The 12,722-nt window shown below is 39.6% G+C and overlaps 1 protein-coding gene across 11 annotated transcripts in view; it reads right to left on the reverse strand.

The window, feature by feature from the left end:
* QTMAN (queuosine-tRNA mannosyltransferase) overlaps window positions 1–12,722 on the reverse strand; it is a 187,980-nt gene that overhangs the window by 34,703 nt on the left and 140,555 nt on the right. For all 11 annotated transcript variants that reach the window (XR_014896281.1, XM_085308468.1, XM_085308434.1 and 8 more), the window contains one exon: window positions 1–96. This exon is cut by the window's left edge and continues 273 nt beyond it. Coding sequence is in view for 10 of the 11 variants with exons in the window: in XM_085308468.1 (XP_085164594.1) it covers window positions 1–96 (96 nt within the window). In the remaining variant the exon portion in view is untranslated. The remainder of the gene's footprint in view (window positions 97–12,722) is intronic.

Below are 12,722 nucleotides of genomic sequence, written 5' to 3' on the forward strand. Positions count from 1 at the left end.
TGCTGGGTAGGCAGACCCTCGCGCTGATAAGCATCTCCAGTCCTTTTAACACCAATTATCTTTTCCAAATGGGCAAGCTTATGTTTTGGCATGAACCTGCGAGCAAAAAGAAGAAAAATTCCGCGTAAGTGCTTACGCCGGATTTTAGTTTCGCAYGGCGATTCTTAACAAATTAATTTTAAAGGTAAAGACAACATGGTTAGTAGTTTCCATCAAAGCAACAACTCCACCGGCATTCAGAAAATGACACATTYAGATATATATTTAGCAAATATGGTACCTGCGTAGTATGTCAGACTCCCTGGGTGAGAATCCAAAGGTCTCCATTAAGCCACAATTAACACAYGTTAATAGGGAAGACAAAACCATTTCCTTGCTAAACTAAAATGAAGCAAACATCTCTGGGAAGTAAAAAGGCAATTCYGTTCCCTCAGCCATTAAAGTCTTGGCATTTTTGCTGAAGCTATGGATAAGGTTGCTAAAAAATGTCAAATGCACTGATGTTCAYTATAAGATCAACCCTATCCAAGTCCAGACTGAGACCAGCAAATTATTTCATAAAAGGCAAAGGAAAGCTGACACAGAAAGACCAGTAATATAGGCCAAAGTTTAATAATACGGGCCAAATACATACTTGTGGCATAGAAGTGAGTCTTCTTTAACCAACTATCATTATCTGACTTCTATAATGGCCATTTTAAAAGAGATATCAAAAATTATTAATAAAACATCCCTAGGAGAAAAGGATCTAATCATCTATTTGCTCACAAAATAGGCTGACATTCAGTTCGTACTCTTTTCCTGGTTGACACCTAAAACAAAGCCACGCGGACCTGCCCATCACTCAAGATGCTGTGCTGTGTTCCAACACTTGCAAGTCGACGAGCGCACAGTGGCAAGACGTTTACAGCATTAGAAAAYTGTATTTGGAGCACTGCATACCAGTAAAAGGTGCATAATCCCCAGTGTGCCAAGGCTGCTGCTGGCTCCTCCCAGCACCCGCAGAAGTGTAATGCAGCAGAGCTGCCCCAGCCCTTCACAAAAGCCATGTTTTTTGGAAAAGGTGCAAGTAACGAGTACAGCTGAAGATGGGGAAACTGAGGCAGAGGCATGATGTGCCATTCCCAAGGTAACCCTGGCAACAGGAGACACTCTGGCCTCCTCAGTTTTGTACATGCTGCAGAAAACCTGTCCCACCAGGAGGAGACATCTGAGCAGAGTAAGAGGCAGGACACTCTTCTCATTTTGTAATATGCRAAATGGAGCACTTCATGCAAATCTAGTTAAACTTTGAATTAAGGTGGCAATGAATTATGATCCATGCTCAGGAAATACTCAAGAAGCAAAACTCCTTCRTTCGAACGTGACTCCTCTAAATTAACATAAAGAGCACTACATGCACGGCCATCATGGGATCCTCACTCTATACCTCAAGTTAATTTACCCAAATACTATTATTTACTTACATGCCTTTCAATGTGATTATGGTTCTTCCAGATAAGTGGAGACATTTGAATTTTCTGTTTCCTTTTAATTTCTGCATGTTTACACACTATGGCCTGTTTATTGAACTGTTTACTAAAGTGAGCWCTTGCTCCACTTTATCAACCTCCTCCACAGTTCAGCAGGGTTTTACTCCATCACAGTAAGAGTTCATTTCGGAACGGGGAACAAATTGCTTCTTTAGCTTTTCGTCAAAACAAATATTCTTAAATCCTGGAATCATCCACTTTACTCTGCAGCATCTTTAAACACAAACAGACCCTTCTCCTTGAAATTATTACCAAAATACAAACACACACACACACACACACTACGGGAGGTTTACTGCAGTCACACACTTGACTAATTGCTTTGAGGATTTTTCTTCAATAACTCCTAAATCTCCTTTCCTAAGTCAGTATGCTGCACAGCTATTCCATTTAATATGTATTCTGTGATTTGGGCTGCTGCTCCTTGACATATTATTTTTACATTCATCTACACTAAGCTGTATTTTCTATTCACGGACCAAATCACCCACAAGGTCTACATTTTTTAACTGCTCTCCATTACTTGTTGTATTCACTCTGTGGATGYGATCAGCAAAGTTCAATTACATTCAAAAACCTCACCTACATCATAAACAAGAAAGGATCCCCAATGAGTGTCGGAGTCAAACTATTTCCACCTCGATGAATTAGCSACCCTCAGTCGATTCACAAATTTTATCACCTTTACAAATAAGGTCCTTCCCACTTACAGCCGGGCTGTTGTTGCTAATAGCTTTTAAGGTAGAATTTTATCAAGTGTCTTCTGTAAACCAAAATCCACGTCCTGCTCGTGATACCTTCCGAGGAGATAGCCAAGAACAAGGTAGCAAGTTCCCACCCAGCAAAACACCACGTAGAGACCACCAGGCTCCTGCTCTGAATCACGGTTTGTAGGACTGAGTCACGTCAGCGACTGGCTGAACTGCCGAATTTCGCACCTAACGCTGGGCGGCAGCGTCTCCGGTTCAGCAGGGACACCGGTCCAAACCTCCCCGGAGGTACGGTACGCTTTAGATCCCCCGTGCATCCCTTGTCTTCGCCTTGGGAAGTGCGYGGGGGGAAGCAACGGTTCAAGAAGGACGGGCAACTGCCACCGGCAACAAACCAGATTTTGTAACGCTTACAGCCTTCTTTAAACTACTTCACGTCCCTGGGAGGATGTATTTTTACATTTTTACGCAGGGGGAAAAAGCTGAAGCAGAAATAGGTTTAACGACTTGCYGCGAACCACAAAGCCCGTGACTGCGTTAAGAGTTGAAGCAAGAACTCTTCACGCCTAGCGTTTCCCCTCAGCAACAAAGTCATCTTCAGCTTTTTTTTATTATTTCTCTCATTTAACGTTTTTTTTTTTACCCAGGCTGTGTCCCACTTTGAGACCATTCCCCCCAAAAGAATCACCCGGCGCGGGAGATACCCAGGTACGCTGTTTCTCCCCGTCCGTCTTTAAGCGCTCAGTCAGTCGTCCAGCCAGCGCACCGTTTCTGCTTCGGGAGAGTCCTCTTTCTTAGCTCCCAGTCCACATAAATCTGATCTGTCATTGCAGAACTTCTAATAATATTAGATAAAACTTCACCGATTTCTCTCTGGAATAAACTATTTAATATCCTTTATTTAAGACATGTGTGTGCAATCAATTCTGCGGTATTTACTTGTATTACACACACAGTATTCATCATCTTGACAATTTTTAAAAGTTTTAGAACACCATTTCACTTAACAGTTTAAAAAAAAAAAGAAGATTTATTTGATGGTTAGCTTTGGAACAAGTTATCTGCATTAACTTCCATTGTTTTGGCATAAAGTAGTTCTGTATATTTTACTAACAACAGTGGAGACATGATAAAAGATGTAGGCAGAGAGCCATAAACTGCTGTAGCTGGAGCCCACAGTATTCATGTAAAAGTATTAATTCTTTTCGGCTTTGATTGGAGGATGTGTCTGGGTTCAGCCACTTGAATTTTACTACACTACTACGTATAAAATGTCRTACCTGGATATAACAATTTTAACAGCAGAAAGTTCGCTGTAAATCATATACAGTATAAACTTGTCCACATGATTGGAATGATATAACGGATATTGTAGTCGCTAACCACTAGCTAATGTTCTTTATGACACCTAAATAAATGACCTGAAAATAAACGAATAGTAATATGAAGTCCTCTAAACCGGATCACGTGCACTTCCCTAACGTCTGCTGGAGAAAGACAATGTCTACTTAGCACGTTTTTTGTGTTTACATTTTCCAAAGAACGCTCTTGCTCCAGCTATTCCATTTTTCCTCTCCTAGGCTCATACTAGTTTTTCTTTTCTTCTTCTTTCTAAACAGAGTCATCTCTCCGTCCAGTGCCTGCCCAGATCTTGGGCATTTATACACGTCACGAGCACACAGGATCTTTATATTGCCATCCAGCTAGGAACCTCAAAGACARCTGTAACTTGAAATCACTTAAGAATTCTAACAAAACTAGGAAATAAAAAACTAGCTCCATTTTACCAAGGGACAAAATAAAAAGCAGGTTCAGYGAACTGCTCCGAATCACTAAGGTTGCAGAATAGCCAGAATTAGCTTCTGAATTTCAAGATAACGTGCCTAGCACGTGCTTTATTCACTTCTGCTTTGCATTGCTTATAAAAAAATKTTTTCCCCGACGATATCAATGAACGGTTGTACCCTCAGCCTCCGCTCACCACGTCTAGATCTCAACYGTCTTGGCACGCTGAAGCCAGGGCACTTCTTTCTTCTCTGCCAGCTAATGACTTCTGGGCTTGTTTGTACAGAGGGTGTCATCAACGTTAGCGATGCAAAACTGTGCTCCAGCGGTTCGTTCGGAGACAGTATCTGCTCCCATAAAGATCATCAGAGTTCCTGAAATCCCTGTCTAATTTCAGGAGATGCAGCCGCAGAGAGGCTGGATACAGAAMAACAAAGTCGGGGTAGGAGGCTGCTGGGAGTTGAGTAGACCTACGTCTAAGAAAAAACCTACTGAGCTACAGGAGTAAACGCCTAGAATTTAATCATTGACAAAGATACATCAATTTTTCTCATCCTTAGTTACACAAGGCAGTCTAATCAACTAGAAAAATGCCCCAGTATCAGTATTCTATTTTTTTTAACGTGAGTGTTTTTATTTTTATTGACTTGATGCTGTGAAATCTTGCACATGTGAGTTTCCAAAAAAAAAAAAATCCAAAGCCTATAAATATTGCCACTTTCAATAGATGCCACAAAGTATTTTCCTTTATATTTTAAAAACATGTAAAACGTTTTACTTGTATGAATAACTGCCTTTTATATATTTAAAAAAGACAGTTCAAAACAAACAATGAAAAACTTAAGACTTCTAATTTTAATACCATGACTTGTTCTCAAAAACTAAAAATATTTTTTTGCTTTTATTTATTCTGATTTTTGAGGCACTCTGACATTTAACAGAAAATTTTAGAACTTTATGAAGACCTTAAAACCAGTAAGCCTTTTAGAAAACTTTTCACCTGCAGCATCCTGCTTATAGACGTTTGGTTAAAAAGACAGAATGACGGCTTAAAAATTAACTAAGTTGATACACAATGAAGACTCGATATATTAAAAGTCAATTTGAATTTCAATCTGAATATTTACCATTTTGACTGGCAGTATTTCTACTCTCCTCAGTCTATACAGTATGCATTTTCCTTGCATCTATGCCACGAAACTCCACCTGCAGGAAATGCATGTACTTCTCCTTAACACAGACGTGCACTTTCCCTAGCTCTTTCATAACACGCTGTCCTGCTACATTGTGTGYGTCTATTCACAACACTTCATTTGCCCTAATGAAAAATTACTTATCAGAATGGGTTTCTTTTCATGGCGCCAAGAGCCACTTTGTGCATCATTTTATTAAAAACAGTAACAAAAAAAGAATGGAAGGATGAYGATGTCGCTGTCAGATGAACAGAAACCACACTAGAAGGACTAACTGAAGCGCTGTTTTAGGTTACACCAAATTACGAGGGCAAATTTTGTGTCTTGTATGCTGCTTGGAAGAGCAAGAGCTCAATGAGCAAGAATAATTTGYAAGAATGGGTAGAAGCTGAAAAAATATTTTAATTCTGAAAAATTGGCACTTCTGTACCTAAGATTTGCAAGCAAACTTAAAGACAGTTTTGGAATGACAGTTGATAAAATTATATTGCCATTAAAAGAGTTAGAAATAGTAAAAGAACGTAAGATATACAGCTTTCCAAAGGCCAAATAAAGGAGCGGCGCTTGCAGTCCCAGACAGTCGCGATCTGATRCACCGGCAACCCACCCCAGGCCTCGGAGCCGCAGGAGATCTACCGGGGAGCTGCCGCGTTCCCTTCGGCATCGCCGCACAAGCACGGCCTAACTTCCAATTCAACAAACTCCTTGTGTAAATACGATCACAAGTTTCTCCTTGCTAACTGTAGTATTTAGCAAAATTTATGTGGCCTAAAATACCRCAGAGGTTCTTGAACCTCTTATGTGATTCTAATTTCAATAGCCCCTTGGGCTCACAGTTGTTGCAACAAGCAGTAATTTTGCGGTGACAATCACTGCAATAGCCAGGAAAATCCTACCTTTGTCCCTTCTTAATTTCTGCCCGTATTTATCCTATTCCCACACTGAATTTGTTTCCACAGTTACTACAAACGAATGCAAAATGACACAACCTGTACTACCGGCCGGGCATTGCAGAAACACCACGAGTGCATGGGCAGTTTTGAGCTTTCAGAACATTATCCGCTCTGTTGTAAGAAAAAGCAKAACGGTCATGGAAGCAGTTCTGTTGAGGTCAAACTGCAACAGACAGCAACCAAGTCAGTATACACTTGGTTTTTATATTTAATATTACAAATCACTCAACAGCAGCAGAACTGATGCATTTGTATTTGCTTACTTCGCAACAGATTGCACTGAATCACAAAACTGGGAGTTTCAGTTCAATGACGGTTTTCTTGATATTTTTTCTGTACAATTACTACCACATTTTGCTATACAGGAAAAATAGTTGTTCGGTGTGGTCAGGTGTTCCAAAGCTGTGCTAYGGTTCAAACGTAAAAACTTGAAAGAAGATTCTCAATATTTAGGGATGCTTCATTTGATACTAGAGTTCAGTGAAGTTGTCACATACTCTCCATGATCTAATTTCACTTTCTAGTGTGTAGCAATGGTTGTAATTCTTCATTCAGAATAGGGAAGAGATTACTTGTCAGYCGTAATCTCCAGCACAGATAATGCCATATAAATATTAGGGGCTTATAAGCATGGACAAGGATTAGGAGCAAAGAGAGAGAACAGAAAGAAAACTGAACAGAGCCAAGATTAAGCACTGGGAAGGGAGTGGCAAAAGGAAATACAAGGTCTGTGGCTGAACTTGTCTTCCCACAGTAGAATATATATTTTCCTGGATAGACTAAGCAGAGTTTATAGAGAGATTTGGAGTGCCAGCAGCATCTCCCTGTATGTGAAGYGGAAGGTACAAGAAAACAGAAATAYTGAGATACGTAATGATTTCCCATTGTCATAATCTTCTCTGAAGTATCCCCTCTCCATGACACGAGAGAAATACAGAGAAATACACACATTGGAAGGAGCATAGAGAGATCTTGGGTCTAACCTGCTCAAAGCCAGATCCCACTAGACTGGGTTGCTCAGGGCCTCAGCCAGCTGACTTTTGAATAGCACCAAGGATGGAGATTTCATAGCCTCTCCGGGCCACTCTTCCAGTGTTTGATCACCATTGTGGTGATTTTTTTTCTTGTATCTAGTTGGAATTTCTCTTGTACCGACTTATGTCCACTGCCTCTTGTCCTTCTACCGCCCATCTCCAGGCACAGCCCGTCCCCATCTTTCTCTATGCCCTCCCATCCTGCTGGTATAGACAGCAACAAGATCTCCCCTTAGCCTGCTCTTTTTAAGGCTAAGCAAAACCAGTCCTCTGAGCTGCAATTCGTCTGCCCTGTGCTGCAGTGCCCTAACTGTCCCCACAGGTCCCCACAGGTCTCCACTGGACACTTTCCATTATGTTCTTCTTGCCCTGGGTGGCCCAACACTGGATCCAGGACTTCAGATGCTGGACTGCACTCCAGCTACTGGACACAGGCGTCTTTTTCCACACACTCTGACATTGAGCGTGTAATAGGTGTTGCTGCTGGCAGCTTGCTGGAGGGATAGCAATGTGAACGATAACGTCAAAGAGAGCTAAAGCTGACACTGAGAGCAGAACTTCTGCCTGTGCTCTGACATCTTGGACAGAGAGCAAGAAGATGGGGCATACAACACGTGCGCCAGGATGGACACAAGGAAATGGCAATCATGAGCTCTGMTGTCCTTCTGACAAATCATCCGAACTATTGCTCTTCTGGCTACAAATCAGCYGAATGCAACAACTCTTGTCAATCTAGTGGCACGGTGGATAAGAAGACAAGATATAGAGATACTCCCACAGAATAAAGGCTGGATGGAGATCAACTACAGGCAGCTGCTTCTGACTACGTGGTAGGCGACCTGGTCCTTCAGATGGGAACRGATGATGAGGTAGGCAAGCAAGTGGAGTCATCAAGGGTAAAGAGAATAGGAGAGAAACAGGGTAATTCTCACGTTCTTCAAATCATATCTTCCACCTCGTTTTCCGAATATATTCTGAGTGAAATCCCTCAATATCTAGTATTTGACACTGCCAAGGAATTTCACTTTTTCTTAGAATTTATGCTTCTCTTTCCAATCTCGTTTCAGTCTGATTCAACAATGCTCATACTGTGCCAAAGATGCCCAATCTCTTAAGTCTACACTGAATATTATATTTGAGTTTCTAACATTAAAATTACTGCTTAAGATGCACTGTAAAGCCTACATACTAGGAGATCAGGATTTTAACTGAAGCATCCTGCAACCCTAATTCCCCAAAATACATGGAAAACTATCATCTTCTAAAATGGGAGCCTGCAGCGAAACTTTGCAGAACAGGGAAAAGGCAGGTGAAACTAATACAAAACATAGTTCATGAAAATCTGTGCTCGCCTTGTTTTGATTCCTTTATGCTGCTACTCATTTCAGACAAAAGCATACCTATTCCAACCCAGCATTTGTGAGATTAGTCCACATTATTAATGTATTTACCACTGACAAATTACTTCAACAGTATCTCAATGACTTAAGGTCAGTTAAAAAAAATCAGATGGCAATTACTGCACTTTAATATTGAGAGGGTCATAGGCAAAATTCCCTTTGTTTTCACAGTATCATAGTAACATTTTCTTTCCAAATTCACATCTAAAATATAAATAAATACATACATACATATATACACACACACACATATATAAAAGAACCTGTGCTGAGTTATAATTTCTAAGAGCATTATTCTTAAAACGTGATCATTTGAAAATTCCCCTGAAAAAATGGTGAGGAACTACAGTACATATTTAATAATGCAGATGAAAACAACTTATGCATTATTTTSTGCAAGATACAAAAATAATTTTCCAAAAAAAAATGTATTTAAACCAAGATGGGAATCAATACCTTTTAGAAAGGTAATCTTCTGTATTATCACACATCTGACTGTATTATCACACATCTTGCTACATCAACACTGCAAGGTAGCAGACATGCTTTTGGAGCATGGAGAGCCACTTTGGCAACAACTGACAGAACTTCAGAAATTGTTGACTTAAGTTCGGCTTTTGCAGAAGTTCAAAAGAATGGATTACACTATGGAAAAAAAAAAAAAAAACTAGGCTTTTAAAAACTGCAAAGTTTTTAGGGTTCTTTAGTATCCTAAGGGATTGCTATGTTTTTTAGTGCTTACTTAAGTAGAAAAAAAAACAACTCAGCTCCTGAGTGCTTATTTAGAAAATGCAAATTTCACATATAGCTCCAAACAATACAGTATCTCTTCTTGCTAAACAGAGTTGGAAATGGGTGCTTGAAAACTGATATTACACCTTAAATCATCCAGGCTTCTGCTTATTTCATTTTTTTTTAATTAAAACTAATACCAGGATCCTGTAGCATATAATTTCCTGTTTTGTGGAAATCCTTCTAAGCAGGGTATTTAGAATGGATGTCCCCTTTAAATAGACTATTTTGTAACATACGCAATGCAGAAGGGAGTGCTATCATAACACTTCAATAGTTAAGCGACTTTATGAGAAAAATACTTCCAAATGTTTCCTAAAACCTTCCAAACCGCACCAAAGAACATTATCGTAATATTATGTTTCCCTATGGCCTCCAATATTTAAGCTTGCTATTCTCGAAATGATACTTGGATGAAAAATATAAGTTTATGTAATGTATAAATTGTTCCTAAAAGAAAAGTTGCCTTTAAAATTACTCTGTATCGATGTCAGATATTTTGCATTTTCAATAGCTTTGCTGTATTAATTGAACAAATAGCGTTCTAGTGCTTTGGGCTGCACACGACTAGCGGGTGTTTTAAAGCCAAACAGTCACYGTGTGATCTTATTCATAGCAAATACTGAAAAACAATAACTGTCCTAAATGATTACATATCAAGTTTCGCTTAATAGATATCCATATTTCTTGCACAGTATACATAATCCATATAAACTGTATACTATATATCAATAACATATTCCAGGGAATCCAGCATCAAAGAGTTCGTTTATAGTAGGTTTTCATTTGACTCAGGGTTGTAATGTTCTGTGCAAGCATAAGCTAACCATTTCACTGATTTTGCCAGCAAGCTGCTTTTTGGCAGATTATTGGCAGTACATATTGGCAACAAAGYAGTGCAACTAAGCCCGTCTTATAACTTACAGGTAAATAATGATTTTAATAAATTTATGTAAAATGTTCCATTTGCTCACATCTGTTTTTGATCATTCATTCAACTGCACAAATGCAAACTTCTGTGCGTTTCTCAGAAAAACACGTACTTCACCTTAATTATTTAACACTTTCTCAGGTACCCCAAGATATAAATAAGCAATGAAGCCTACTGTCACTTGAAGGCTCAACCGAAGTAAACTAACATTCTCTGAAAATGCCAGAGAAATGAATTAAAACTAATGATCTTACACACACAGAAATCTAAAACACATTTTGTCAAGAATACAACAATGAAGTAATAAGAAAAACACAGGACTACGCTAGAGTTATCTCAGCCACAGGGCACCCAAATCGTAAGGTCCAGTCATTGCCCCCGGGCCTGCGGGCTGTGGGGCAATGCAGCGYCTTTGGCCCTCATCGGAAAACGTGCTATTGTATTAAATAATTTGGTATTTCCCTGCACTACAACTAACGGGTAAGTGAGTATGCATTTGCATCTCAGCTAGGCAGCGTGGTTTGGACTAAACCCTGAGTTTTAAGCTCATCTTTGCCAGTGAGTCATTGTCCAAACACCGAAAGTCTTTTTTCATCCCTAAAACTACAATGGCAGCATATCTCTGCCATGTAAGGATTAAGGGTTTTTTTTTTCCTTTGTTTCAGAAAGCTCTAAAAATGTTATTACTATTAGTAGCAGTACCGTGAAAGGAAAAAGAAAAAAATCCTTGGGCTTCCTTTATTTGGTATAAATCAGCATGACTCTCTCTGATGCTGGCTGAAGATAGCTGAGAATCTGTCCTTTAATGTGCCAGCACCAAAAAACTGCCGCTGCATCGCGGGGGCTCCTTGCAGAGTCTGGGCTGCCAAATTCCTGCAAAACCTGTGTGGCCCTTCGCTGGGGTAGGTATTAAGGCACATGGCCCACTGCTGAATGACCTATCAAGATAACTCAACATACAATAAAATAAAAATATTAAGCACTGTAAAGCAGGAAGAGGAATGAGCAGTTTTTGTAGGAAAAAGAAGAAAATGGCAGCAATATCAGCAGCACAGTTACCGTAGACGCACGTTTGCTGGCATGTACTAGCACACTGACATTATCTGCAGGAGGACAACGGGGAAAACGGTGCCTCCACCCTAAGTTTCTTCCACAAAGGCTTGTGGTGTGGTTCAAGCTAACAATGTGCTACASGGTGGAAATGGTCATTTTGAACAAAACCGCACTGAAAATCGAAACAAGCCCTCCAGAAGTCTTCTGCAGGCATGCAAAGAGCTTGGCAACAACTGCTCAACCCAATGCCTTGCTTCAACAACCCTAAAATATTATTGGGGTGGACCCCAGGCTCCCAAATCCTTCCGCGTGGACCGCGTAGAAGCGACACCCATACGTGTTCAGTCTGTGGAACAGAACATCAGAATTAGTGGAAGCAATGCACTTTGGCATGTTTTACATAGCGAATGTACATGCCCATTCTCCCTGTTGATATGCTTCAAAGTTTTATTTAGTAACTGTTTTAAATGGGGTTTATAACGAACAGAGAACAATTGCAATTAAGTGCCAAATTTTATTTGCACCCAATTCAGCTTAGAACTTGCTCACAGATTTTTAACGTTTATGTTTCTATGGAATCAGCAGTTTAGGATTTTGTAAAACTTGGAAACATGGCTAAAATTTAGTGAATTCTTGTTGAGATCTATTGGTTGTGCTGGTAAAACTCTGTATTGCTAGAGTGGACTTGCTGTTAATTTGATCTGCTTCAAGGATTCAGTATCCTTCCAGCACATTATAGACCTAAGGGCATATATTTATATTGTTTAAAGGCAGGAAATTCTGTGAACTGAAATGAGAACATATCCCTTTTGCCTTTATGGACTTTTGTTATTTTCTCTTCCTTTTGGAGTTTTGGAAACAAAACTAGCGAAAGCTGAAAGCCTGAACAATAACAAATTACTTTACAGGAGGGAAAAAAAGTAAAATGCTAAGGATACTTACATAGCTTTATTCATACCCTTTGTATATATGYAAATCAGACTTATCCAGGCATCAGAAAATGCTATTTTCAGCAGAGCCTTAGACTGCACTAGGTCATACTGTTACTGTCATAAAAGAACATGAACTTTGCTGTTTTATTTTATTATTATTCTTTTACTACCTTGTATTAACTTGTACTCCACCGACTTCAGGAGAAAGCAGATTTGTCTCATGCAAACCACAGAAGCAAGGTGATCACCTTGCTTATTGCAAGGAGAAAAACTAATAATCTTTATAACTCTTTAATTTCTCGTCCATCAGACTCCTATGTCCTTCCATCAATTGATGCAAAAGCACTTCTAAAAGCACAGATTTCTGGGCCCCATTTACACTATAAAGACACACAAAAGGAGAGCTG

This window comes from Rhea americana, unplaced genomic scaffold, assembly GCF_003343005.1.
Source record: "Rhea americana isolate MKP2758 unplaced genomic scaffold, rheAme1 scaffold_105, whole genome shotgun sequence".
Taxonomy (NCBI): domain Eukaryota; kingdom Metazoa; phylum Chordata; class Aves; order Rheiformes; family Rheidae; genus Rhea; species Rhea americana.